The sequence below is a fragment of the Arachis ipaensis genome, chromosome B04 (genome assembly GCF_000816755.2).
Source record: "Arachis ipaensis cultivar K30076 chromosome B04, Araip1.1, whole genome shotgun sequence".
Lineage (NCBI taxonomy): Eukaryota > Viridiplantae > Streptophyta > Magnoliopsida > Fabales > Fabaceae > Arachis > Arachis ipaensis.
In genome coordinates, this window is record NC_029788.2 from 114,680,443 (window position 1) to 114,708,193 (window position 27,751).

General features: G+C 37.0%; 2 protein-coding genes and 3 non-coding genes across 5 annotated transcripts; 2 read left to right on the forward strand and 3 right to left on the reverse strand.

The window, feature by feature from the left end:
• Positions 1,391 to 1,464, reverse strand: TRNAV-AAC. Its single transcript has one exon. It is a non-coding gene; the product is annotated as a tRNA-Val (tRNA).
• TRNAV-AAC lies at positions 19,622 to 19,695 on the reverse strand. Its single transcript has one exon. It is a non-coding gene; the product is annotated as a tRNA-Val (tRNA).
• LOC107639781 (50S ribosomal protein L33) lies at positions 20,588 to 21,120 on the forward strand. The gene has a single exon (XM_016343382.2). It carries the CDS (start codon positions 20,592 to 20,594, stop codon positions 20,763 to 20,765), a length of 174 nt encoding a protein of 57 aa, XP_016198868.1. The 5' UTR covers positions 20,588 to 20,591; the 3' UTR covers positions 20,766 to 21,120.
• Positions 22,115 to 22,198, forward strand: TRNAL-CAA. Its single transcript has one exon. It is a non-coding gene; the product is annotated as a tRNA-Leu (tRNA).
• LOC107639783 (spastin) lies at positions 22,896 to 27,751 on the reverse strand. Its single transcript, XM_016343386.2, has 12 exons — positions 27,362 to 27,751; positions 26,777 to 26,868; positions 26,633 to 26,652; positions 26,089 to 26,305; positions 25,920 to 26,015; positions 25,682 to 25,811; positions 24,859 to 25,070; positions 24,275 to 24,324; positions 24,017 to 24,107; positions 23,741 to 23,776; positions 23,437 to 23,534; positions 22,896 to 23,352 (listed from the first exon to the last, which is right to left on the reverse strand). The coding sequence occupies exons 1-12, from the start codon at positions 27,673 to 27,675 to the stop codon at positions 23,236 to 23,238; spliced, it is 1,473 nt and encodes a 490-aa protein (XP_016198872.1). The 5' UTR covers positions 27,676 to 27,751; the 3' UTR covers positions 22,896 to 23,235.

The following is a 27,751-nucleotide window of genomic DNA, read 5'->3' on the forward strand; positions in this document are numbered from 1 at the left end:
ATGTTTATACTTTTTCTAATTTTACAATAATAATATTAAAAAAAACCCCTATTATGATATTTTTCTATTAATAAACAAAAAATTTCATTATTTACAACCATGGAAAGTCGTGTAACATTTGCAAAAATGTGTGTTGTGTGTTTGTTTTGGGAATCCACAGCCAGTCGAAATAGGATTTGAATCCTCTAAAGTTTGAATTTTATTTTAGAGAATAAAGTATGATTTTTTTTTTCTTGAATAATTTTTCTTCTATATTTATTATTGGTCTTATTTATGAAATCAATGATAAAAAATTACACTTTACTCTCTAAAATAAAATTCAAACGAAAATCAAAATCTGGCGAAATAAACCAAATTAGCCTTTACACCGAGACTAGCACACAAGTGATAATGTAAACATGATTTATATATCTTTTCGTGCATGTGGGAGGTAACTGCGTCCATTGTTTATTTATAATGTTAATGCTTGTCTTCATTTTTTTTTTTTTTTACAATACTACTAATTTCTCAAACACAATACATTCATACTATCTAAAATAACCATACATCTGATATCCTACATCCATAAACTCCTATTGTGCACATTGTATAGATACTCCATTAACTTCCTATACTTCCTCTCTCTTTCTCTCTCTATATATATTTGGGGTAGGAATGGGCAGAAAATTTGATTGTTGATAGTGGGTCTTAGGAATTAGGATATTGTCGGCAACAAAGTAACACCCTTGGCAAAAATGAAAAAATGTGAAGCTGTTTCGCACTTATTAGCATGCTAGTTATGTTATGCCATGTGTATGTGTTTATAGTCCCTTCATGACAACGAACCGTGCGCATCTTCTATTTCATTATATATGCTTTCAATTGTATTTATTTGCCCATGTATAAAAATCTTATATATATTCAATATTACAATATTCTATAGTACAAGATTTAGTAATTAACGTGAAGCGTTGTTTAAGAGTATGTAGAAACATGTAATTCTATAAAAAAAAAATTATACTAATAATGTATATATTTAAATTAGTTAAATAGATATTAAAATCAATCATTGGGTGAGTTGTTAATTATTGGAGATGCACAGAAAATAATATCATATATGAATTCTTCCATGCAAAGATGAACTGAGACAAATTTGATTTACTGAATTTTATTTATGAGAAGTCACATGATTTAATGAATGATTCAATTATTGGTTTCTTTCACTGTTTTGGATTCTTCTTCGAAGATAATAAAATATTATGTATATAGAATATTGTCTTTCTAATTGAAGAAGTATTACCCTAAGAAAAGAATGTTATGTAAAAACTAAAAAGAGGTGGGTGATCCATGGCTTCGCTGACTTGAGATATCTTAAAAGAAAATGATTGCTACAAGCGAAAATGAAAGACATTGGCGTCGCCCGGACTCGAGCCGGAGACCTTCAGTGTGTTAGCCTGACGTGATAACCAACTACACCACAACACCATTTAACAATCATAATAAATACTTATATAATACAAACGAGTATTATAATGCATCCATGAATATTGAATATATCAATGTGGCTTTGGCCTTTGGAACCCTGAAAAAAAGTGAAAACGGAAAACCCCTAACATCTTAAAACATCTCATTCTGCCGTCGCACTTTGCAGTTGCACCAACACCCTACGCCACTGCCTCACACAATTAGAGTACATTTGGTTTGAATTTTTATTTTCAGTATTTTTTGATTTTATGAAAAAAAAAAGTGAAGGCAGGAGATAAAAATAAAAGAGTTGAAGAAATCGATGTCTTACTCCATTTTAGGGAATAAAACAAGAGAACAATAGTCTGATAAAAGGTTGAGATGTCCAGTAGAATCTATCATTGATTTGCTTGATGCGGGAAAAGTTTTTTCCATGAATAAATTATTTATTTTTGTTATGAGTTCTAATTATTAGTTATTCTTCATTACGGGGTGGAGTCCGGACACACTTCGTTCCTTTGATCAAAAAATAATATTCTTTGAATATTTTTGTGAAATTGAAAAAATAAATAAAAAAAATATTTTTAAAATTTTTGAAAATAAATAAGAAAAATGAAAAAGATATGATTTCTCGCTCTCTCTCTCTCTTTTAATGTATCTGTAATTTTTGAAGCCATGATTTCTAAGCATATTTTATTTACTGTACTAACTCTAGTGGGATTGACTGTTTGGAAATTATGCTTTTGTAATTTGCTCATTACAAAGATGTTTATATTGTCATCATAATAAACATTTCTTTAATAATTTTAATTTATGAAAGAAAAATAAGCAGACAAAAAATAAAAGAAACTACCGTTTGTCTTTGTGTATTTAGATGTATTATGTTGCTGCTGTATCAAATTTCCGTTGATTATAATTTGTTTAAATTTAATTGTTTTCAAAATATTAGTGAAGATATATATATTTTAAATTTTAATTTTAGGTTTTAGACTATTTTATATTTTTTATTTACGTTCTATCAGTTCAACTAGTAACTCATTGGTTGAACTAATAAATCAATAAATCAGTAGTCTGATCGGTTCGATTCTGACAACTATGCCCATGATTACAATAACCTTGCCCGTGGAGGAGCTTACACAACCTATGAAAAAGTTGTGCACTGTAACATCCTATACCACACAAAGTCTTATGCTTAAGTCATAAAATTGAGGTGATGAGGTGTTACGACCTCTAAATATATACATATAATAATAGTAGTTGAAAGGAATTTATACCGAAGAACCTTTGAAAGAAAGTTTAAAACAAAAGTCGTAACACTCACGTAAACGGAAACTTGCGTACGAAGAAACGTAAGATATATGTGTATGAATAATAAAAAGGGAGTGTCAAAGATATATATATATATATATATATATATATATATATATAAAAGAGGATCCCAAAATGACCCAAAGTAGAAAACGACAACTTGTTTCTCCGAGTCAACTCCTAAGAGGGACAAACATAAAATACAAGGTGGAGAATTTATATACATTCATAAATATAAACAAAGACACGACTTTGAGTCCCAAGAGTTCTTCGCTTCGTCAGCATCTCCAGAATGCAGAGTGGTGTTTCTTAACCTACATATGAAAAACAACAGTATTGTATGGGATGAGAACCAGTAGTTCTCAGTATGATTAAGGTGCCGACGTATATAATAAACAAGGTCTCGGGAAAGCCAAAGACAATCTTAGAACGCCGACAATCAGATTATAAATCTTAAGGAACTAAAGCTGAAATCATAAACGAGGGTAGGTCCCTAAGGTTCTAAACTTGATCAACATCTAATCAAAACCCTCAATCTCTTCGCCTTTCCTCCGTTCATCCAATTCCGATGAAATTGCATATACAGACAAAATAGACAAGTCAAACACATACAGAAAGCATATATAACAAGTAGGCAATTAGCAATTAACGTGAATAAACAATTAAGCAAGCCAAGACAATGTACACTCAAACAAAACATACAAATGCACATGATGCATGCATTTTTTAGCGCAGGTCATGAACTCATGCGTCGATTGTCTACCCACAACCCGATGTTACTCAGAGTGAACCCCGAATATGGTCCCTTTACTGTGTCAATTAGACACCTTGGCATCATGGTTACCCGTGTCAGTTAGGCCTCATCATAATAATATTTTAATATATATCACAGTAAGGAATAGTGCTATCAGTTAGGCGAACATTCCCGCATTGGCAATCTCAGGCTATCCGTTAGGCGGGCACTTTCGCATTAGCAGTTTAGCACAAGGCCCATTTAACATACACTTTTCATAATTTACTTATTCGTTTCGATTATCTCTTTCATACATGTTTTCTCATTCCACTTCTCTCTATTATGCCTCCACATCACCAACACTATAAAACATACCTCCGCATCACCGCGTAGCTATACATACTTCCGCATCACCGCCTAATTATACATACCTCCGCATCACCCATTGACCTTAAACCTCCCTTGGTTGTCTTAATACTACTATTTTAGAACCTAGAGCTTCGTATTGAAATAATTTGGTCATAGGTAAAACTGGTGCTTTTGCTTAAAAAGGATGCTATTATTGTTTTTGAGAAAATGCAGCAAGGAATAGCAGGGCAGTAGATTTGTTAAATTCACTAAAAATTCAATTTTCATCCATTACCTTTTAAAATTTATGTCCTTAAACAAGACTCTTCCAACTTTTCAGAAAATAAAATTTCAGATTAATACCATGTCACATAAAAAAGTTGAGTTTAGGAACATAGCCCTGCATTTTAGAATTCTGTTTCTAAAATCTATCAAGCTACCCTCACTCTTTGCAATATAACTAATTAGTTAAAAATAATTTTGACACGAAATTTAAACTGTAGATTTTGGGCTCACAAAGCTTAAAAATGTTGTTGGTTTCAGCTAAAAAACTCATCAGAATTATAAATTAGGTGGGTTGAAAGTTGGTGCTTCTGCAGTAGAAAAACAAGATTTTCTGCAGAAACCATCAATCTTTAAAAATTCATTTCTCTCAAACCATTCATCAATAAAATCTGAATTTTTTATGAGACGCTCAAAACATGTTAAAATTTCATGGAAAAATGGTTTATTCAAAAATAGGATCTATTCTGCTCCCAGAAATGGATCTATTCTACTGCCAATTATGTAAAAATTCTGTCTAGACTTTTTCAACAACCTTACATACCATATTCCATACTAAAACCTATAACCCTTCCAAAAATCACATTTCCAACCTTTCTTCAGTTATCTAGGGTTGCTTTCACAGCCAACATAACCCAACAAGATCATCAATAATTTATTTTATATATACTTATCCTATGGGTCAACTAGCCTAAGTTTTCACGACATATTACATATTATAAACCAAAACCATACTTTGGCCAATTTTTCGATAACCCGGAACACTCAAGCGTTTTCAACCTCAAGCTTCACAACTCCAGCCCCCTCACCAATGATACACAACCTCCAAAGTAAATCCTTTAGCTTCCAACTTCTCAAATTAACTCCAACCGAAAACCAATTTCAATCTAATATCACAATTATCACTATAATCAATATAATCAATATAGAGTTCACTAAATCAACATCTCACAAAAAGTTGGAGAGTTCTTACGTGACCTACAGCTCAAATATGCTAAACTCGACAATATCCGCAGGTTAACTCGAACCTAAACACCGAAATCATGCAAAATTCAACATAATTTCACATTGGGTTTCAAAATTGGAAAAGAAAAAATTGAAAAGGAAAACGTGGATTCTTTACCAAATTGACCACTGGGCTTTGTAGAGCTTGACGCTGCGGTCGCGTGGCCACAAACGGTGCGGCAATCGGAGCTCCGGATCAAAAGTTATGTAAGGTTGAATTATTGAGTGAGGGTTTGGTCTCCTTCCTCCTCCCTCATGCAAGCTTTCTCCGTTGGTTTCATTTTGGAGGATTGGGCTAGGCCTTGGGCCCAATACGGACTCGGTTTGTCCGATTCAACCTATTTGACTCAATTTTGGACTAAATTTTTTGAAATTTGTGTCAAAATTTATATTTTAATTAATTCTACCATATTAAACTCTAAAATTTTATTTTCTAATTTCTTGGATTAATAATTATTTTATTGACTAATTATTTACTAATCTCACGGGTTTTACATGCACAGTCCGTGAAGAACCTCATAAACCCTGCTGGTGGACTTTCCCTTCCTCCAATCGCCTGTGAATGAGGAGTGACTTGAAGACTCTTCGAGGGATGACAAATCGGTAGAGAATGCCAGAACGAGAGGAAGGGTGTGAAATGACAGTAAATGAGTAAAAATTAAAAAAAATAAGGGAATGATGGAGACTCGAAATCGGAAAAATCGGAATATAGTTTAAGAGAGACTCGGAATAAAAATTGCTAAGGTTTCTATCAAATTATCTTGCAGCTTTTCTCATACGTGATATGAGGTTTAAACAATTTGCTCTGTTGTATGCAATATTATTAAGAATACCAGTTGTTACGTTGTGTAACCGGAGATTATTGGGCTGGACTCGCTGGGTTAGCCCAATCATCTGAGGAAGGAAGCCTTTGAGCGGGTTCGCATCTTGGGGGCCTCCGTCCGACTTGTGAGTATGAACAAATGGTGGGTGGTACCTGCAAAGACACTCCGATGCCTAAGTCAGCAAGGGTGTGAGCAGGTCTAGAGAGTATTGGGACTTAAAGATACCTGAGAGGTGTCAGTGTACTTATAGTGGTGAACCAATAACCACCGTTGAAGTAGTTCCAGTTTTTAAGGGGGAATAACCGTCCCTTTATGTTAGGGAAGTTGGGATAAAACTCCTGGAAGTGGGCAGAGAGATTTTAGGGGCAGTTACTCATTTAAATGAGTGTTTATCTGTCAGCTAATCTTCGTTCCCGAATTCTTTAGAGTGAGTCGTGGCAAGAACCGACTTTTTAGGATGAAGGTCGGCATTGGGGTGAGGCTCAATCCTTTGGACTGGGCCTTCCGTTTGGACCTGGGCCTCAGCGTTGGGCCAGTGTATGAACAGTGCCCCTACTCGAGCCCAATTTCTTTCAATACTTGGGTTCGAGTATTCTACTTAGGGTCGTAGGCGACTTGTGAAGGAACCGACGTGATCGTTTGAAACCGACGTGACTTTCCGTGACTTTTGAATTTTCACAGTCGCGTCTAATCAAACGTCGCGTCCGTTAGAGGTTCGTGTATCTACACGTAGGGATTAATTACCTTGGTAATAGTGCGCCCATTAATGACTGCTTCTGCTTTTACGCTTTTGCCCCTAACGTGTTTATAAATACTTTCCCTCTCTTTCGTTGTTTCGTTTCTGCGAATTTTCAACTTATCCGTTCGTGGAGAATTCTTGTTTGAAGTCATTCATCTTTCTCTATCCTTTTTCCAGGCAAAGGTTAGTTTTTTCTTCTATTCTCTTTTATGAAGTGCTTTCTGTTTGCGTGCTTTTATTTTTTAGAGAGAGGGGTTAACTTGTAGGCTTCTGTTTGAATCCGTACCCCTTAGAGACCCTGTTCTTGATCTTTTCTTTTTCTTTGTAGGTTCCATCATACCCTTTTAGGAAAGAATGTCTTCCATAGAAACCCTCGCTCAATGGGTGGATGTTACCGTTCCGGGAGAGGAACCCTTGGTAGACACTGAGTTTATTACCAATCTTCGTACTCATCATAGAATTTGTACTTCTGATGAGGATGAGCCGAAGTATGAGTTGGTTGTCCCGGGTCCTGAAGACCGGGTTTGCTTCGCGAGGGCTACTGAGGCGGCCCCTCATTTTTTCTATATGTATGAGAACATGATTACCCGTTTGGGTGTTTTTCTTCCTTTTTCTGATTTCGAGATGACTGTCCTACGCCACTGTCGAGTTGCTCCTACCCAGCTTCACTCCAACTCTTGGGGTTTTCTGAAAATCTACCAGTTCATTAGCCATGTTTTAGACTTTCCAACGTCCTTGAAGATTTTCTTTTTCCTCTTCCACATGACTAAGCCCTTTAGTGGGCAAAACAACAAGCAACAGTGGGTGTCTTTTCGAGCTATACAAGGTCGGAGAGTCTTTACCCTTTTTGACGAATCTTTTCACGACTTTAAAAATTATTTTTTCAAAGTTCAAGCTATAGAGGGTCACCACCCCTTTTTTCTGGATGAGAGTTCTTCTCCTCGCTTTCCTCTATATTGGTTAGAAGCCTCCCCCTGTGATAAATATAGTTTGGATGACCTGGATGAAGTGGAGGCAGCCATTGTGGGGTTCCTCCGAGAAGTGTGGGGGAGGGCCCCCTATCTGGATACCAAAAAATTTCTCCAGGGGGCTCCGTCCTTTGTCCAGACACAATTAGGTAGCTTTTGATTTGTTTATATTTTCCGACTTCGTTTCTTCCGACTTGTTTTGCTAACTTTGGCTACCTATTATTTTGTACAGAGATGGCAAAGAAGAATTCTAGGGAGTCTTACCAGCGAGTTCAGGAGGCCAAGGCGAGATCCTGCGCCAGGGTTGGTGGCGCCAGGGTAACTAACTCTCCTCTTCCTTCTCCTCCTCCTCCTTCCCGCAATTTGGGGACCCCTTCCCAACCTATTGTTATTCCTTCCTCGGTTTCTTCTCAGCCGTCCCCTCGTCCCCGATCTTTCCCTGAGCCAGAAAAGAAGAAGCGCAAGACTTTAGAGTCTAGCTCTTCTTTTGAAGGTGAGGCTAAAGTGGATGCGCCTCAGTTTGTTCAAAAGTACATCTATCCTCATACCCGTATAGGTATGGATGATGTTTCTATTCAGAACCACCTTACTATTTTGGCTCAGGAGAGTATCAGGGCAGCGGGGGTGTGCACGAAGTTCCTTGATATTTTTGAGAAGACTCCTCTTAGCTCTCTGGGTTCATCCTCGAGGGTTGAAGAGTTGGTGGGGAGGCTTCTCTTATATCAGGAGCAGGAGAAGGGACTGAGGGAGGAGGTCGCCAAATTGAAGGAGGAGATGGATGGTCTCCGGGAGAGGGAAAGCAAGTTGCAGGCTCAGTGCAACATGGAGGAGGGCCTGAGGTTGAAGGCACAGGAGAGTTATTCGAGCTTGTTCGAGGACCTCGTGGTGGTGAAGAAGGATTTGCTGAAAGCTCGGAATGACTATACCAAGTTGGAGGACTCCATTGCTGATAGGGTCGAGGAAGCATGGAGGATCTTTAAGGAACAGGTCGGAGTTCTTGCTCCCGACCTGGATCTCTCTCCTTTGGATCTGGACAAGGTCATCATTGAAGGGGCTATATTCTATCCTCCTTCTCCCCAATATGTCACTGAGTCAGATTTAAAGACTCGGGGGCAGAGGATAGTGGAGTCTCCTCCCCGACCAAAGGATGCTCCGAGTTCCTCGAAGGCTCCGGGAACCTCCACTCCTTCTCCTATGGACACTTCTTTCCCTGGTCCTGATGGCGCTCCGACTACTCTTCCTGACTCTGGTGGTGATCCTCTTTGAAAAAATGGTTGTGGCTATATGGGGCCCGGCCTGTGGGTACCCTCTTTTTTAAACTCTTTATTTTCTTTGTGGTGATGGTCTGCTGACACATTTCTTGGCCTTTTAAGGCCGTAAACAAAATATTTTAGAAATACTCTTTTTTGGATAAGGGTTTAAGTTAACAAAAAATACCTCCTTTTTTGGATAAGGGTTTAAGTTACCTTTCTTTGTCTTTTTGTGTGCATGCTTTTCTGATTTTAGGTTTTTGAAAAACCCCTTTGATCTGAAAACCCTTTTTCTTGGCCGACTGTCCTTTAAGTTTCTTTTTTCTTTAAGAACTTGGGACAGTCTTCTGCTTTGGCACTTTTAATAGGTTTTCCAATCTCTTTTTGGTATTCCTTATACTCAATTTTTTCTGATTTATTGAGTTCCTATGACTTAGGTTATTTTTGCGATGCGTTTTCTTTTGCTGCTCGGTTTTCATTTCGACTTAGGAGTCGGATTGTTTCCGAGTTTCTCACAATCGACTTTTATAACCTCTTTACGCCGAATTGTACCTCGTCGTTTTATCCTGACGACCATCTAGGTCGGTCATGGGATTTTCACGTTTTGTCGAGTTTAAGTCGGCGCATTTCGTAGAAAGAAAAACGAAAAGGAATTTATAAGAGATAAAAGATCTTTATTTATTTGTGAAGGTACTTTTACTGCTACTAAGGGCTTTTCACTATCTATGACCCCTTAGTCTCTACTATGATGCCTCGTTAAAACCCCCCTTCAGAAAAAACCCTCTTTTGGGAAAAAAATCATGAAGTTGGAAAATGAGTACATCAGGGAGTAGAGTTCACTTTTAACTGTAGTACCTTTTCATGTTACAAGCATGCCAAGACCTAGGTAACTCGGCTCCGCTTAAGTCGGTCACTTTGTAGTAACCCTTTCCTAGGACTTCACTAATTTTGTATGGTCCCTTCCAATTGGCAGCGAGTTTTCCTTCCCCAGATTTGTTGACTCCAATGTCGTTTCTGATCAAGACCAAGTCGTCTGGGGTGAAACTCCTTCGAATGACTTTTCTGTTGTACCTGGTGGTCATCCTTTGCTTCAACGTTGCTTCTCTTATCTGGGCTTGATCTCGGACTTCGGGGAGCAACTCAAGCTCTTCTTTGTGCCCCTGTATATTTCCAACCTCATCATGGAGGATCACCCTTGGACTTTGTTCGCTGATTTCTACTGGTATCATGGCTTCTACGCCGTAGACAAGTCGGAAGGGTGTTTCTCCTGTGGCGGATTGTGGCGTCGTCCGGTAGGCCCATAACACTTGCGGGAGCTCCTCAGCCCGAGCTCCTTTTGCATCTTGTAGTCTTTTCTTTAGTCCTGCCAGTATGACTTTGTTAGCTGCCTCAGCTTGTCCATTTGCTTGTGGATGTTCCACCGAAGTGAACTGGTGTTTGATCTTCATACTGGCCACTAGGTTTTTGAAGGTAGAGTCGGTGAACTGGGTTCCATTATCTGTGGTAATGGAATAGGGTATCCCATACCTTGCGATGATGTTTTTGTAGAGGAACCTCCAACTTCTCTGGGCAGTGATAGTGGCCAATGGTTCTGCTTCTATCCACTTTGTGAAGTAGTCTATTCCCAAAATTAAGTATTTGACTTGTCCTGGGGCTTGAGGAAAAGGTCCTAACAGGTCCATCCCCCATTTTGCGAAGGGCCATGGAGAAGTTATACTGATTAGCTCCTCTGGTGGAGCCACGTGGAAATTTGCGTGCATCTGGCATGGTTGGCATTTCTTCACAAATTTTATGGCATCTTTCTGCAAGGTTGGACAATAGAACCCTGCTCGGATTACCTTTCTTGCTAGTGACCTGGCTCCGAGGTGGTTTCCGCAGATTCCATTATGAACCTCCTCTAGTACTTCAGTTGTCCTTGAGGTCGGTACGCACTTTAGCAATGGTGTTGATATTCCTCTTTTATAGAGGGTATTTTTCACCAAAGTGTAGTATTGTGCTTCCCTCCAGATTTTCTTGGCCTCTTTTTTCTCTTTGGGGAGGATGTCGAATTTTAGGTATTTGACCAAGGGATTCATCCATCCGAAGTTTAACCCGGTCACTTCAAGGACTTCCTGTTTGTCCTCTGTTTTCACCACAGAAGATTCTTGGAGAGTTTCCTGGATCAAGCTTCTACTATTCCCCCTGGTTTGGTACTTGCTAACTTGGAGAGGGCGTCTACTCTGCTATTAAGATCCCGAGTTATGTGTCTGATCTCGGTTTCTGCAAAGCGCCCGAGATGCTCCAGAGTTTTTTCCAAGTATCTTTTCATATTCGGGTCTTTGGCCTGATACTCTCCATTTATTTGGGAGGTCACTACTTGGGAATCGCTGAATATCAGCACTTTGGTTGCGCCGACCTCTTCTGCTAGCTTTAATCCTGCAATCAGGGCTTCATATTCTGCCTGATTGTTAGAAGCTGGAAATTCAAATTTGAGGGAAACCTCTATCTGTGTTCCCCCTTCATTGGCTAGTATTATGCTTGCACCGCTTCCTGTCTTGTTTGAGAATCTATCTACGTATAGTTCCCATGTAGTTGGCTTTCCCTCTTGGTCTCCCGCATACTCTGCTATGAAGTCGGTGAGGCATTGGGCTTTGATCGCGGTCCGAGTTTCATACTTCAAGTCGAACTCGGAGAGCTCTATCGCCCACTGAACCATTCTCCCTGCAACATCCGTCTTTTGGAGGATTTGCTTCATAGGTTGGTTCGTTCGGACTCTTATTGTGTGGGCTTGGAAGTAGGACCGTAACCTCTGTGAGGCTATTACTAAGGAGTAAGCAAACTTCTCTAGTTTGTGATACCTTTGCTCGGGGCCCTGTAGAACTTTGCTGGTGAAGTACACTGGATGCTGTCCGACCTCATCCTCTCGTATTAGGGCTGATGCGACGGCTTTGTCTGCTACAGACAAATATAGGACAAGTTCTTCCCCAATTAGAGGTCGGGTGAGGATTGGAGGTTGGCTCAAGAACTTTTTGAACTCTTGGAACGCTTCTTCGCATTCTGGAGTCCATTCGAACTGGCATCCTTTTGTTAGCAGAGAGAACAGTGGAAGGGACCTTAATGCTGACCCTGCCAAGAACCTAGAAAGGACTGCAAGTCGGCCATTCAGTTGTTGGACCTCTCTCAAGCAAGTTGGGCTTTTCATTTCTAGGATGGCTTTGCACTTGTCGGAATTTGCTTCGATCCCTCTTTGGGTTAGTATGAACCCTAGAAATTTTCCAGCCTCCACCGCGAAGGTGCATTTTGCGGGATTTAGCCTCATCCCATGCGCCCTTATGGTGTTGAAAACTTGTGCGAGGTCCGTAAAGAGGTCGGCCTCGTCCCATGTTTTTACCAGCATGTCGTCTACGTAGACCTCCATTAAGTGCCCGAGGTCGGGAGCGAACACTTTGTTCATCAGCCTTTGGTACGTGGCCCTGCGTTTTTTAATCCGAAAGGCATGACCACGTAGGAATAATTTGCTCTAGGCGTGATGAATGATGTCTTTTCCTGGTCTGGCTTGTACATCGGGATTTGGTTATATCCCGAGTAGGCATCCATAAACGACAAGTATTGATACCCTGAGCTAGAGTCCACTAGGGTATCAATGCTTGGGAGCGGATATGGGTCTTTGGGACATGCCTTATTCAGGTCGGTATAGTCGACGCACATCCTCCACTTGCCGTTTTGTTTCTTAACTAGCATTACATTTGCTAGCCATGTTGGGTATTTAACTTCTCTGATGAAGCCGGCTTCTAGGAGTGCTTGTACCTGCTCTTCTACCGCTTGAGCTCGTTTTGGGCCGAGCTTACGCCTTCGCTGCTGTACAGGTCGAGACCCTGGGTAGACCGAGAGCCGGTGGGACATGAGCTCGGGGTCTATCCCTGGCATGTCGGAAGCTTTCCAAGCGAAGAGGTCGGAATTTTCTTTTAGGAGCTTTGTCAACCTTTGTTTTAAGTTTTCTTCTAGGTTAGCTCCTATGTTGGTATTTTTTCCTTCCTCTTCGCCGACCTGTATTTCTTCAGTTTTTCCTCCTGGTTGTGAGCGCAGTTCTTCTTTGGTTCTTGTGCTACCGAGCTCTATGGTGTGGACTTCCTTGCCTTTCCCTCTCAGGTTCATGCTTTCATTGTAGCATTTTCTCGCCAACTTCTGGTCTCCCCGTATCGTTGCTATCCCCGCAAATGTCGGGAATTTCATGCAAAGATGAGGGGTAGACACCACCGCTCCGAGTCGATTTAGGGTAGCTCTGCCAATCAAGGCATTATATGCTGACCCCACGTCGATGACTATGAAGTCTATGCTCAGAGTTTTGGATTTTTCCCCCTTTCCGAAGGTCGTGTGGAGGGGTAGAAATCCCAGTGGTTTTATCGGCGTGTCGCCTAATCCATATAAAGTATCGGGGTAGGCTCTTAACTTCTTTTCATCCAACCCTAATTTGTCGAATGTGGGCTTGAAAAGGATATCTACCGAACTCCCTTGGTCTACTAGGGTTCTGTGGAGATGGGCATTGGCTAGGATCATGGTTATCACCACTGGATCATCATGTCCAGGGATTACTCCTTGCCCATCCTCCTTTGTGAATGAGATTGTGGGGAGGTCGGGTGATTCACTCCCGACCTGGTAAATTCGCTTGAGGTGTCTCTTGCGAGAGGACTTGGTGAGTCCCCCACCCGCAAATCCTCCCGAGATCATATGTATGTGTCTCTCGGGGGTTTGTGGTGGTGGGTCTCTTCTGTTGCCATCCTCTCGCTTTCTCTTCCCATGATTGTCCGACCTTTTTATGAGATATCTATCAATCCGACCTTCTCTGGCCAGCTTTTCTATCACATTTTTAAGGTCGTAGCAATCATTTGTTGAATGACCATAGATCTTATGGTACTCACAGTAATCGCCGCGGCTTCCTCCCTTTTTATTTTTAATGGGCCTAGGAGGCGGCAGCCTTTCAGTGTTGCAGATTTCTCTGTATACATCCACCATGGAAACCTTTAGAGGAGTATAAGAGTGATATTTCCTTGGTCTGTCGAGACCGAGTTCTTCTTTCTTCTTGGGCTCTCTGTCTTTCTCTTTTGTCGAGGGGGCGTGCCTGGACCGCCAACTCGGCTCTCGTAGTCTGGCATTCTCCTCCATGTTGATGTACTTCTCTGCTCTTTCTTATACATCGCTCAGGGAGGTGGGGTGCCTTTTTGATATGGACTGTGAGAAGGAACCTTCTCTGAGTCCATTTACTAGCCCCATGATGACTGCCTCGGTGGGCAGGTCTTGAATTTCCAAACACGCTTTATTGAACCTTTCCATATAGTCCCGCAAAGGTTCTCCGACCTCCTGCTTTATTCCCAGGAGGCTCGGTGCGTGTTTTACTTTATCCTTCTGGATGGAGAACCTCATTAAGAACTTTCTCGAGAGGTCCTCAAAGCTGGTGACCGATCTTGGTGGGAGGCTGTCGAACCACTTCATCGCTGCTTTTGATAAGGTGGTCGGAAAAGCTTTGCAGCAAGTCGCATCAGAAGCATCAGCCAAATACATCCGACTTTTGAAATTGCTTAAATGATGCTTCGGATCTGTGGTTCCGTCATAGAGGTTCATATCAGGGCTTTTGAAGTTTCTTGGAACTTTTGCCCTCATGATGTCCTCACTGAACGGATCTTCTCCTCCCAGGGGCGACTCTTCTCGGTCACCACGGGAGTTCCGACTTCTAAGGGAGGATTCTAGTTTTAAGAGTTTTTCTTCTAACTCTTTTCATCGCTCTATCTCTTCCCTGAGATTTTGCTCCGCCTCTCATTGTCGTTCTAACTCCTGTTCCAACTGTTCCAAACGGCCTTGGTGGCCGTGGACCAACCCCATTAGCTCGGTTGCGTGGAGTGGCCCTTCCTTTCCTAACTCTCGTCCATCCGAGGAGTTCACCTTTGGATTTTTAAGCCTGGAGGTGCCTTCTCGATGTTGATCGCTGGCCTCCTGGTGGGGAGTTGGGTTCGTGTCGTTGTTTCCGGTATCCAGGTTTTCCTGTTCGGAATCAGACGCCGTGTGGCCATTTTCCGGTGATTCGTCCGCCATCACTGGTTGATCTCTCGGGTCCCCGGCAATGGCGCCAATGTTACATTAGGTAACCGAAGATTATTGGGCTGGACTCGCTGGGTTAGCCCAATCGTCTAAGGAAGGAAGCCTTCAAGCGGGTTCGCGTCTTGGGGGCCTCCGTCTGACTTGTGAGTATGAACGAATGGGGGGTGGTACCTGCAAAGACATTCCGATGCCTAAGTCAGCAAGGGTGTGAGCAGGTCTAGAGAGTATTGGGACTTAGAGATACCTGAGGGGTGTCAGTGTACTTATAGTGGTGAACCAATAATCACCGTTGAAGTAGTTCCACCTTTTAAGGGGGAATAACCGTCCCTTTATGTTAGGGAAGTTGGGATAAAGCTCCTGGAAGTGGGCAGAGAGATTTTAGGGGCAGTTACTCATTTGAATGAGTGTTTATCTGCCAGCTAATCTTCGTTCCCGACTTCTTTAGAGCGAGTCGTGGCAAGAACCGACTTTTCAGGACGAAGGTCGGCGTTGGGGTGAGGCTCAATCCTTTGTACTGAGCCTTCCGTTTGGACCTGGGCCTCAGCGTTGGGCCAGGGTATGAACACCAGTTAACTATACTTTATTGTTTATAGAAATAAATAAAGGATAACATTACATGATAATTCATCATTTTATTCTTTCATTTTAAAACTTAAAAGAACTTTCAAATAGTGTATTAACATGAATCGAAACACTCACAAATATATGGGAATTTTTGTGCATCTTTCATTTAGTTTGTTAATATCTGTTGTCTACTTGAATATGGAAGAAATGTAATATACATTATTGGAGACATATTTTCGGGAGCACTTGTTCAACGAAATATTAATGATCAATAACATGATGTTTAGAGAATTTGTGTGTAACTTGTACACAAAAACTCAAGTAGGTTGTAGATGTTGCTTCAAATCTTGATTCTTAGCTGCTAAATGCACCATTACTAAGAAATACTCCCCTCCCTTTTTGTAGTTCTCTTGGTGATGTTCAATAAGGCAACTCTTTCATGGTGTAACTTCCCATTAATTTGGCATTAGTATTTAGAAGTTTCAGTAATCTCTTGGAGAAAACTATGAACAGAAAGACATTGTAATCCACCTTATTTACATGAGAGCATGAGCATCATTCTCCTTAAGTCTTATATATTTATACTTGGTTAATTAATAACTCTTCACAGCACTTAATTTATCAGTTACAGAGGGTGGAAACCAATTTTTTAGTGTTGCTCTAATTCCATTCTTATATTCTGGATTTATGTTGTTCATTCGTGTGATTTTCCTCTACACTATAATGGTAGTTACTTTAAGCTCATTCTCTATGTTTTAAGAGTTGAAATTCCTGAAACTAGGTTGTAGGAGATTATTCAAATTACTTAAAGCACTAATTGAAACAGCAAGAGTTATAGCTGTATTCATATAAGAGTTACCTAATCAAATTCAAAACGTTATTATCAAATAATTGTGAGTCTCACAAAAATTCATAGGAAACAAAAAATACCTGATCAAATTCAAAATGTTATTATGCAGTTATTATTATACGACATATGAATTGATGATAGGTTGTATTTATATTATTTCATCTAATAGCCAATCTCAGATGAGTAGAAATAAGCTAATCAAGTATATCAAATAATGAGTAGTCTAAGATGAGTGTAAATTAAAGTAATATGTGAAATTCTAAGGCTTGGTTGGATAAAGTTTTTATTTTTTGAAAGTAGTTTATGAAAGCTATCTTTTAAAAGACAATTTTTTAAAAGTTGCAGTTTTAGTAAAATTAAATTAAAAATTATTGAGTAATTATCCAAATCAGTCCCCGAGAATTTTAGAATCGGACATTTTGGTCCCCAAGAAAAATTAATACACGGATCAGTCCCCAAGGTTTTACTCCGGCAGACAAATCAGTCCCCAGTTCATTTTCCGGCAGAGTAATTACCCAGATCAGTCCCCAAAGATTTTAAAATCGGACATTTTAGTCCCCAAGAAAAACTAATGTACAAATCAATCCCCAACTTTTCTCTCTGTTAGACATAATAGTCCCCCGTCCAAAATTAAAATAAAATAAAATAATTATTATTATTAATTGCACAATAATATTGTACTATATTTTTTTGTATTTTTTAGATAAAAATAAATTTGCCGGAAAATGAACTGGGGACTGATTTGTCTGCCGGAGTAAAACCTTGGGGACTGATCCGTGTATTAATTTTCCTTGGGGACTAAAATGTCCGATTCTAAAATCCTCGGGGATTGATTTGGGTAACTACTCAAAATTATTTTTAATAAGTACAAACACTACAATTGTGTTTGGTAAAACAGCTTTTAAAACTTAAAAAAATTATAATAAACATGTTTATCTAACGAAGAATATCCTAAACATCATCGTTAAAAATACTAAATTACCTAACTCAAATTGTAGAAACTAATAGTTTAAATATTTATTTGATTGTACTAATATAAATAGAGTTATTATTAGTCAATAATAAAATTTGTATGTAATCCAATGTTAATACTGGGTAAGTCCATTATCCACCTATGTATATTAGCTCACCTTTACAAATCACAAAAAATTAGACACATATCTCAAAAGTACAAGCACTTCCTGAAAATGTTTTACCAAATCCAGCCTCAGACTTACACCTTAATCTTAGTTTGCAGAATTAAACTTCAAAATCATCAATACCACTAAATTCACATACAATAAAGAAATTTAAAACCCCTAAATACTAAATAGATATGTGTTTATTCCGCAAAGCCTCTCAAAAAATTCAAATATATACACATATTGAAACCAAATAAAATAATATTTAAATTCCAAAAGAAGCCATCTTAAATTATTTAAATTTTTCATTAGTTATTTTTTCAATTCTAAAGCCACTTCATTCGTTTAAAAAAAATTATAAAATAACCAATATTTCAGAATTCCAAACAAATTCTGACCAATTGAAGAATAAATTTAAAAGATTGAAAATTGATCAGCTATATTAATTTTAAATTTTTTATAATTCAACAAACTGCTGAAATTAAACTATAAATAACAAAGACTTTAACTAACCATTCTTAGTTCAAAAAAATGGCTTTCTAAATTGCATTTTTCATTCAACATCTGCAGCAACTGCATCCAACTAAATTCATTTAATTTTTTGGAGTTAAAAAAAATTTAGATGCATCTTTCATACATGTATATATTCCACACCTTTATACAGGCAATAACTTCTTGTTTCCAAAGGGAGAAAATCTCCTCCTTCTTATCTCTGGCTCGGGCATGAAGTGGCTGCAAAATGAGAGTTAAGTATAGTAAAGTAATGAGTAGCATCTTGTAGAAAAAAATATATCACATTTCATAGAAAAAAAAAAACAAATATATCACATTTTATTACCATAATGTCAAGGTCCTGCACATGATTGAATGCATCATTGCTTTGAAAATTTCTGAGTCTAGAATACTATTTTAAAGTTGTGCCTACATAGCAGGTTTGAACATAGAAGTAAAAATACTACATGCATTCAAAGAAAAAAAAAGCATTACTATCACACAAATGAAGAGAGCACTTTTTATTTAGAAAAGAAGAGAAAACTGAAAAAAAAAGCATTACTATCACACAAATGAAAAGAGCATTTTTTATTTAGAAAAGAATAGAAAATTTTTGACATGTATAAAAGTATATTTTTCGAGTTTATTGAATGAAAAAAAAAATGTCAACAATTAATATTTTAATAAAAAAAATGCATTACACTTAAAAGAATGTCAAAATCTGGAAAGTCTCAGTAAAAATAATATACACCTTCCTCAAACTATTACTAACCCATCAAATATAAAGTTCTAAGAAAAATCATAAAAATAAAAGCACTTTTGTCCAATCAATAGATACTGAGAAACATATTAATACTCTATGGTAGTTGCAAAAACTTTACGGAGTAATAAGTTAAGCTTTAAGAAACCGTTTTGAAAATAAAGTAGAATTTTTTTTCAATAAAATTCACTTAAAGGAAGTCATAACACATTAACATATGAAAACAAAATAATTATTTTACAAAAGATCATACTACTTGTCTGATTTTCTCAATAAAATTTATACTTGCGCTTCTATTTCATATTTTTAATCGAAAAAATAGCAAAAAATCAATTAAAAAATAAATTTATCAACAAAGATAGTAACCATTACTACAAAATTGAAGTTTGAATGAAGGAAAGCTTTATAGCCGCAGTGGTTTGTTCATTTCATATCTGAATATCGGGTTCTTCACTTCTTTATACAGTCTTATGACGTACATCACAGCAAAAAATAGTTAATTCTAGGCCAGTTTGACTAAACTTCTTAAATAAGTTCTTTTGAAAAAAGGAGCTTAAAATATAAGAACTTTTATTAATAACAACTTTTAAATAAGTTATTTTGTGTTTGAAAAGTTATTATAAAAGTCTTTATTTTAAAGTTGTACATTAAATAGGAGTGATAAAATAGCTTTTAAAAATAAGAAAAGTCACATTTTTTAACTTCTTCAAAAAAAAAGAAAAATGTTTGACAAATAAAATTTTCAAAAATAACTCATGCAAGAGTTATTTAATATGGGTAATTACTAATGAACATGAGCAAAAATATAGTAACACATCATCATGCCTTCAGTGTGTGAAAAAGCAAAAAAAAAAAAAGAAATTGGCGTCGCCCGGACTCGAACCGGAGACCTTCAGTGTGTTAGACTGACGTGATAACCAACTACACCACGACACCATTTGATGTTGTTTACAAATACTTATAAAATAGAAATAAATATTATAATGCATCCATGAATTGAATATATCAATGTGCCTCTGGCCTTTGGAACCCTGAAAAGTGAAAACGGAAATCCCCTAAAATATTAAAACAGCTCATTCTGCCGTCGCACATTGCAGTTGCGCCAACACCCCACGCCACTGCCTCTCACAATTAAGGTCTCTCTCTCCCTCCCTCTCTCGTTGGGTTTTAGTGTATCTGTAATTTTTGAAGCCATGATTTCTAAGCATATTTTATAGAGTATTTAGTGGGATTGACCGTTTGAAAATCATGCTTTTGTAATTTTCTCATTACGAAGATGTTTATATTGTCATCATAATAAACATATTAACCTTCTTTAATAATTTTAATTTATGAAAGAAAAATAAGCAGACAAAAAATAGAATAGAAGTTACCGTTTGCCTTTGTGTTTGATGGAAACAGAATCAAATTCATGATATTCCCCACAAAACACAGATTTGATGTGATATCTTGTGGAACTCATTATCTACTGTACATTGATTTCATAGGAAATTATTGTATTTAAAGGTATTATGTTGCTGCTGTATCAAATTTCCAAAGTGTGCTTCTTGAGTTAGGGTCTTTGAGGGAAATAAAGGATCTGAAGATAAAATAGACTTTACCAAATATATGCATTATTTCACCTTTCAATCATCTAATTACAATCATTTTTTTGGATTATCATTCACACGGTAGGTGTAAAAGATAGTTGTTTTTTATTAACGTGACGAGATATAATTAAATGCAAGTGTGAATCTGTTTTATATTTCATTAAAATCAAATTCTTATTTTTAATTGTTGAAGAGGAGGGAAAAAAACTGAAGTAAATGGTTTCGTTGTGTTTAGAGTAAGGAATGGGGGACAAGAAGAAGAAGGCTCAAATGTTTGTAAAACTAGTGTCTGCTGCTGGGACTGGATTTTTCTATGTGAAGAGGAAGCCAAGGCAGTTCACAGAGAAGCTCGAGTTTCGCAAGTACGATCCAAGGGTTAACCGCCATGTTCTCTTTACAGAGGCTAAGATGAAGTGATACACCACCTTTCAGTTTCATTTCGATGATCATGGCTCCATTCTTGTAGCTGGAACAATTTAGTACTGTTTTCTTTGATACAGTGAGTTTGAATCATGCCAATCTGTGTGTTTTACTTCTCTGCCTTGTGTACATTTTCCTTAACTTTTTGAAGGTCTAGATTTGGTATTATCTTCTAGTTTGATGTTTGAATATTGTTCAATGGTGATGGATTTATTCTCCCATTTTCTTTAAGAAGACAAACATGTAAAACCAGAGAATCTAGTGCTACTTCTATGCAGTTCTTGTGGATTTTGAACACAAATAGCACTGAGTATACTGTGCAAAGAAAATGAATGATTTGCTTACCGGAATAGTTAAATTTTCTTACTGAATTCGTTAATAACTGTAACGTTGTACTTAATAGTTAATACTTACCTATCAGCATATTCAAGTTAACTATGTCTGCTTTACATTTGTTTTAGGTTACTGTGGTACTTTGTGCCAAATTGTTTTCTTTGTCCTTGATAGTCCAATATTGTGATTGCAAATTTCAATTTAGTTTTGACGGCTTGACGCTAATCACTATTGTGTTAAAGGTGATGTCGTTCCGAAGTATCTAAACATGATAAGAAACCAAGCAGAAGTTGGATTAAAATGTGTAATTTTCATTTTTTTTTAAAAACTAATAGGGGTGCCTAGTATTGAATTGAGTTAGAGTAATAGAATGGAATTTTTAGTCAAATTTGTGTTTCACAAATTTTAATTATCAAATGACTTTTATTTTTTATTTGTTAGACAAATTAATTGTTACGTCAAGTTTCTTTTATTACATGCTCATACATTTAATCAAATTCTCCTCTAAACAAGTAAGTTTTGTCAACTTGTAACAGAAGACTTAGAACAAGAAAATTGATTTGGTTAATAAAATAAATAGTGATGCCTTATTTGGTAATTAAAATTTATAGAAAATTAAAATGCCCAAACAAAATTCATTAAAGAGTGAGATTTGGCGTATTACTCGAGTTTATTTATCAAGTACTAGATTAATAAGATGAGTGTAAATTGGTAAACAATAAATAAAGTGCAATGTTGTGCATAAACAGACAAAATACAACACATTAATAATCGTTAACCTTGGCAGTTGGCATGATAAATAATTGACTTGGTGTATCCATTCTTCATCTTATCTGTCGGTATAAAATTTTCTTCTTATTTTCCCCACAAATAATACGATCACAAGAAACGAATACATAACCTTTTAAAAACATGTACAATTGTACATACATGGTTGAAAACGGATGAAAAATAAACTTAAAAACAATTGAAAACGGTATTTATATTAAAAATCGAGAAATCACTAACAAGAAGTCAGGATGGCCGAGTGGTCTAAGGCGCCAGACTCAAGTTCTGGTCTTCGAAAGAGGGCGTGGGTTCAAATCCCACTTCTGACATATTTTAACACCTCCTCAATTTTTTTAGTCTATGGATATATTGGGCTTAAACTTATCCATTTTTACTTAATATTACTCTACGATCTGTTAAATTGGACTTAATTTTAGCCCAGATTTGCACAGAGCAAGCAATAGGATGTCGTTGAAAAGACCCAAAAAATCCACGACCGAAAAAAAAAGAAAAGACCAAAAAATAAGAGTCAAGGTTGACAACCTGATATTGTTCCGTCCAAAACTATTAGAAGAGACTTCTGTCTAAATACATATATTATTAGTATTTAGTAATTAGTAATATTGTTAACAGATGTTTCTCAACAACGTAAAATGGTAGCTGAGTTTTTAGCAAGGTAGCTGCCAATATAGAATCAGGAGATCGTAACCTCGCTAGAAGCATTAATGGTTAATCTAATCCACCTTGTATATGGGATGTGTTGACAGGTTTGAGCTAGAAGAATTACCTATACTAAAAATTATAAAATAATTATCGTCGATTAAAAAAATGCTCAAGGGACAAATGGAATTTAGAAATAACACTTTAAATCACATCTTGTAACATAAATATTTATGATCAATTTTTTTAAACGGACACTTGCTCCTCGAAAAAAGAATGGGAAAAAAGCACATTCTAAAGATAAAGAATCAACGAGTATTAAAGTTATTTATTGCCATATTAAAGTTATTTATTGCCAAAAGAAAATACGCTTAATATACTTTGGCTTGGTTTACAATAAAATCAACTATAATAGTTTCAAAGTTCATATGTCGGATGGGCAACCTTGGAGCCCTAAAAGCCAAATTTATTGTCCTTAGAAAGATGTACAAATTGTACAAATGTACAAATGAAGCTCGAAATAATAATGGCATCTATTCCATTTTAGGGTAGCCATTTATAAAATTAGCAGCACCCTGATTTGATCATGATTTTAGCTACCAACCATGATAATTGATATCCTTGTCATGTTTGTTTCCGTTAAAGTATAGAGGTTTATATGCACATTCATGCATGATGATGCACCAGAGGATGAGTAAAAGCAAGTTCAATTAGAGCCAAACTCCTCATTCCAGCGTTCCAACTCTTCCCACTTGCTTTTCTTTAAGCTTGGTCTGATGACCGTCATTGCCATCTTGAAATCATTGTAAGTTAATCCTCTTACCTGGTAAAGCCAAAAAACATCATTACACAACTTATTGAGGATTTTTACTTAGTTTATATTGATAAGAACTTCTAACTAGCATGCCTGATTTGCATTAACAGTAAGAATGTTAGATCCCAGCTCTCTAATTGGCATCATTGCAGCCTCTTCACACAATGCTTGAAGATCACTTCCAGAATAACCTGAAAAGCAAAATTAACAAGCATTGGCATCATTCTTTTTTTCCAAAACAAGAAGGAAAAAGGGGAAAAGAAGAAAAAAAAAAAAGAAAAAAGAATCCCTGAGAATATCTTTCCATTCTAATATATTTTCCGCATCATGTAAGGAGGTTGTCTTTTAATTGATTGGGGGTAACTCTGATTCAATCAATAGTTCAAAGAATAAATACCTTCTGTCTCTTTGACAAGTTTTTCCAGATCTCTGTCTGTAAAATATAAATCCTAAATATGTTAGAACAGAGCAAGTAAAAGAATAATACAAGCAATTTACAAGATTTATTTTATGAAAAATGTCAACAAAGTCATTTAAGTCTACAAAAAGACAAGGAATGATACAACCCCAGCATATTATTGAACAAGAGAAAACATATGCAGTTGCACCATAGATATACAAATCAAAAGGATTTGTATTGGCAGGGAAACAACAAAGAAAGCACATAGCTTACTCGGTAATGAGAATGCTTGACCCTTGAGTTTGTGTTTTAGCAGAAGTCTCCGAACATTTTCATCAGGTAAAGGCACATAGATTCTCTTTACCTGGTCAAATTTCACAGGAAATAAAAAAAAGGAGTTTGCAAAGAAGCAGCCAAAAATGTACTTCAAAGACAATGGCAATCACCCAAATGAGACCTCACACAAATAAAAAGAGAAAAGAGAGAGAGAGAAAAAAAAAAAGAAATAAAGAAAAATCAAGTCATTCTCACCAGCCTCCTAAGAACTGCATCATCCAATTCCTGTGGCTTGTTGGTTGCACCTATATTTAGAACGGAAAGAAAACTTATGTTACTAGACTGGGACCATAGATGTACCATCAGGAAGCCATTTATCTTTAGGACAATTCTATGATGAAGAGGTTTTTGTGTGGAGAGAATGAAGAGGAGTGTATAATCTATTTTAAAAAATTAATGATGCACCTTATCTTTAATCTAGCTCGCGTGATGTAATCTAGCTAAGTTCCCTGTCCTAAACAAAAGTTTCTGAAAAATTTTAGTATGGCTGAAATTCAGGCTTATATCTGTATGATAATAAGACCATATTCTTAATGTTTGCCTTCTTCACCTAATAGTCTATGCTTTAGGATAGTTGCTTTATGACACAATGTCAAAGACTATATAACCGAGTAGTTTAGACTTTAGAGTTTGATCCTCGTGACTTCTATACCTTCAAATAAAAATATTGATTTAAGATTAAGCATAATTAGTTAACAGCATATTCGATCTAAAATCCAAATCATGCTCAACTTATTCCAAGAAACAGAACGATCAAGTAATATGGATGGAGTACTTACCAATTACAATCACAATATCATTACTATTGGAGGTCACCCCATCAAACTGGATAAGAAATTCAGATTTTAACCGTCTGCTCGCATCATTCTCATTTTCCGTTCTTGTTGACATTATACTATCAATCTGTAACCAGAAGGAGAAGAAGAGGTAGAAAGTCAATATTGTTTGAAGTGGGGGGGATATTAGCACAAAGTATGCAACAATCTTTTTTCTCATAGCATAAGACAGCCATCAAATGAGACTATAATTTTGGACAATCAATCATAATGCATGTCGAGTGATGCAGGCCACAGAATGTGCTTTGAATCCAGATAGGCTAATGTGATAAAGAAATTATCTCCACCACAAATGACTTCTGAGTAGATAGGTTAAAAGCATGGTCAAAATAGATTTCAAGTCAATAACCTACTTTAATTGGAACACAAATCAATTAGTTATGATCTGAAATCAACCAAGCCTGAAGTAAAAGTTTCTTCAAAAATGGAATACATTAGATCAAAGAGCTACTAAAAATGTTTCACAAAGAATTATTATGAAATAGTCAATTGCTTCTAAAGCAATGATAGTTGCATTGTGATTGCCTCTATACATGTTCTTTTGTACCATTTTTTTCCCTTCTCTCTTAGTTTATTTTTCTATCAAAAAAGAGAAGGGTGGAACAAGAAGAGTAATTATAATTGTGTGTGTGTGTGTGTGTGTGTGTGTGTGTGTGTGTGTGTGTGTGTGAGAGAGAGAGAGAGAGCCAAGTTAAATTTCTTAATTCTTAACATGTATGCAAACATTTAGTGAGAATCAAAACTAAACACAAACAAATTAAGCTACATAAAGAAATGTACCCATTTAGATGTCAATGATGCGGAAGACACATTGAAAAATGTTGCATCTGATTCTGAAGCTACAGCTTTGGCAAGCATGGTCTTTCCATTACCAGGTGGACCGAAGAGTAGCAAACCTAGAACAAAAAGGTTTATCATTTCTCAACTTTGGCATATTTATTCTACAACTTTTACCATCATCCATCATTTAGAGAACCAGATCTCATCATGTTCTACAACCTTACCTCTGGCTGGCCTTCGAAGACCAGTGAATAAGTCTCTCCTCTTAGTTGGCAAAATAACCATCTCCATTAAAGCTTGCTTTGCCTTCTCAAGCCCAGCTGCATTTTCATGCTAAATTAAACAGTTGATATCAAATAAAATGGAGATAAGCATAAATAAATGGATTCTTACCGACATCATCCCATCTAACAGAAGGACTTCTGTCTACTATTGCAGTGTTAATCATTTCAACCAATTTTGTATCATAATTTACACCAGCTTGACTAGAATTTGAGCTTCCAACTTTATTCACCTGCCCTCTTGGTTGAGAATACCTGTGTACCACATTTTTTCTACCATTTGATGGCTTAAGTGGAACTGCAGCAGTTTGTGCAATGTTTGAGGTGCTCTGCGCACAATTTTTGGGATAAGAAAACGACATGTAACTGGTTCATTACAATCATAAAATTAGTACCCTATCCCCAATATTCAGTCATAAGAGAACATTTCATGGTTAATTTAACAAGCATGCTGAAAAGTCCCAACACCAGGTATTTCCCGTTATGATATTAGAAGAACTCATTTGTCAACTAAACAATGTTTAGGTTTTATAATCAGAAAATAAACAAGTATTATGCTAACGTCAGCTTCTGTTTAAGCAGCTTATAGCTGCAGTTAGCAAAAATTTTCAAAACAGAAAGATCTGTACTTCTAGTTTAGCTAGATCACGGCATACCTGATTGGCAGATGAGCTCCCTGAAATGATAAAGAAGGAAATAAGGGACGTGGAGGATAATGCGAAACAGTAAGCAAACGTGAAAAACTTGTATTTTGGAATGGGAAAAAAGCAAAAAATAAAAACCAGTTGCTCAATACAAACCTGCTCGTCTACTTAGAGCCTGTAATCTCTCAGAGACTTGGCCCTGCCATTTCGATATCTTCTGACGATAAGATTGCACCTTTGCTTGTTCACTGTTGAAAAAACCATAGCTTTTCATTAATAATTAAACAACAAAAACATCAGAGAATATGAAACCTGCTTTGCCATTAAATTGTAAGTTTACCACAAAGGGCAGTGATCACTGATTAGGGAATTATAAAAGGAGGCTTTGCATTGAAATATTATTAATTTAACTTTTCAATGTATTTATTTATTTGTTTGTTTTACAAAGAACTTTAATATGTATTAACTAATAAATGAATCAAAAGCCTAATCAATATTTTTCATGCTTCCTTAACTAGCACCACTGGTTATCAAATCCTCAACTTACGAAGTATATAGAAAAAATTAAGTGATGAGCTACATAAGAGCTGCCATAAGCTAAAAAGAAAAAAAAAATGCAGTTGACACAGGATTTAATCATAAAAATTGCACTCTTTTACGATTACACTATTGAAAACCCTAGAAAAATCCCTAAGAGGCAGTATTTGAAGAAAATGAAGAGTTGAGGAAAATATTGGGAACCTGGAAGTGATGAAGGAAGGGACAGGGGTAGAATGGGCTTCAAGGAGGATCCTCTGAGCGTTCTTGTAGTGAAGAATAGCGTCGTCGACCAAACCCCACTCTTCGGCCCGAACGGCCTTTGCGATCTCCTGCGTCGCCAAATCGTAGTAACCTTTGAGCTTGAAAGCCACGCGCTCGTTCGAAACCGAAGAAGGAGAAGAAGCAGCTTCCATTGACGTCGAATTAAGGTGAGATTGAGAAGAGGAAGAAGAAGAAGAAGGATCAGAAGAGAAGACGGAGTTAAAGGAATCGATGATCCCCTGAAGGAAGCTCATGCTGCTAATTGCTAAACGCGATTTTCATGATAAAAGCGATCATTTTTGGTGCGAAGCTGAATTAAGATTTCAGCAT

What these genes read in the sequence shown, in the direction of transcription:
- LOC107639781 (XM_016343382.2), top strand. Translation starts at nt 20,592, where the DNA reads ATGGGGGACAAGAAGAAGAAGGCTCAAATGTTTGTAAAACTAGTGTCT.
- LOC107639783 (XM_016343386.2), bottom strand. Translation starts at nt 27,675, where the DNA reads ATGAGCTTCCTTCAGGGGATCATCGATTCCTTTAACTCCGTCTTCTCT. An exon ending in TGATATTGTGATTGTAATTG is followed by an intron (nt 24,325 to 24,858) that starts GTAAGTACTCCA and finishes TTCTAAATATAG; the next exon opens with GTGCAACCAACAAGCCACAG. An exon ending in ACTTGTCAAAGAGACAGAAG is followed by an intron (nt 23,535 to 23,740) that starts GTATTTATTCTT and finishes TTTGCTTTTCAG; the next exon opens with GTTATTCTGGAAGTGATCTT.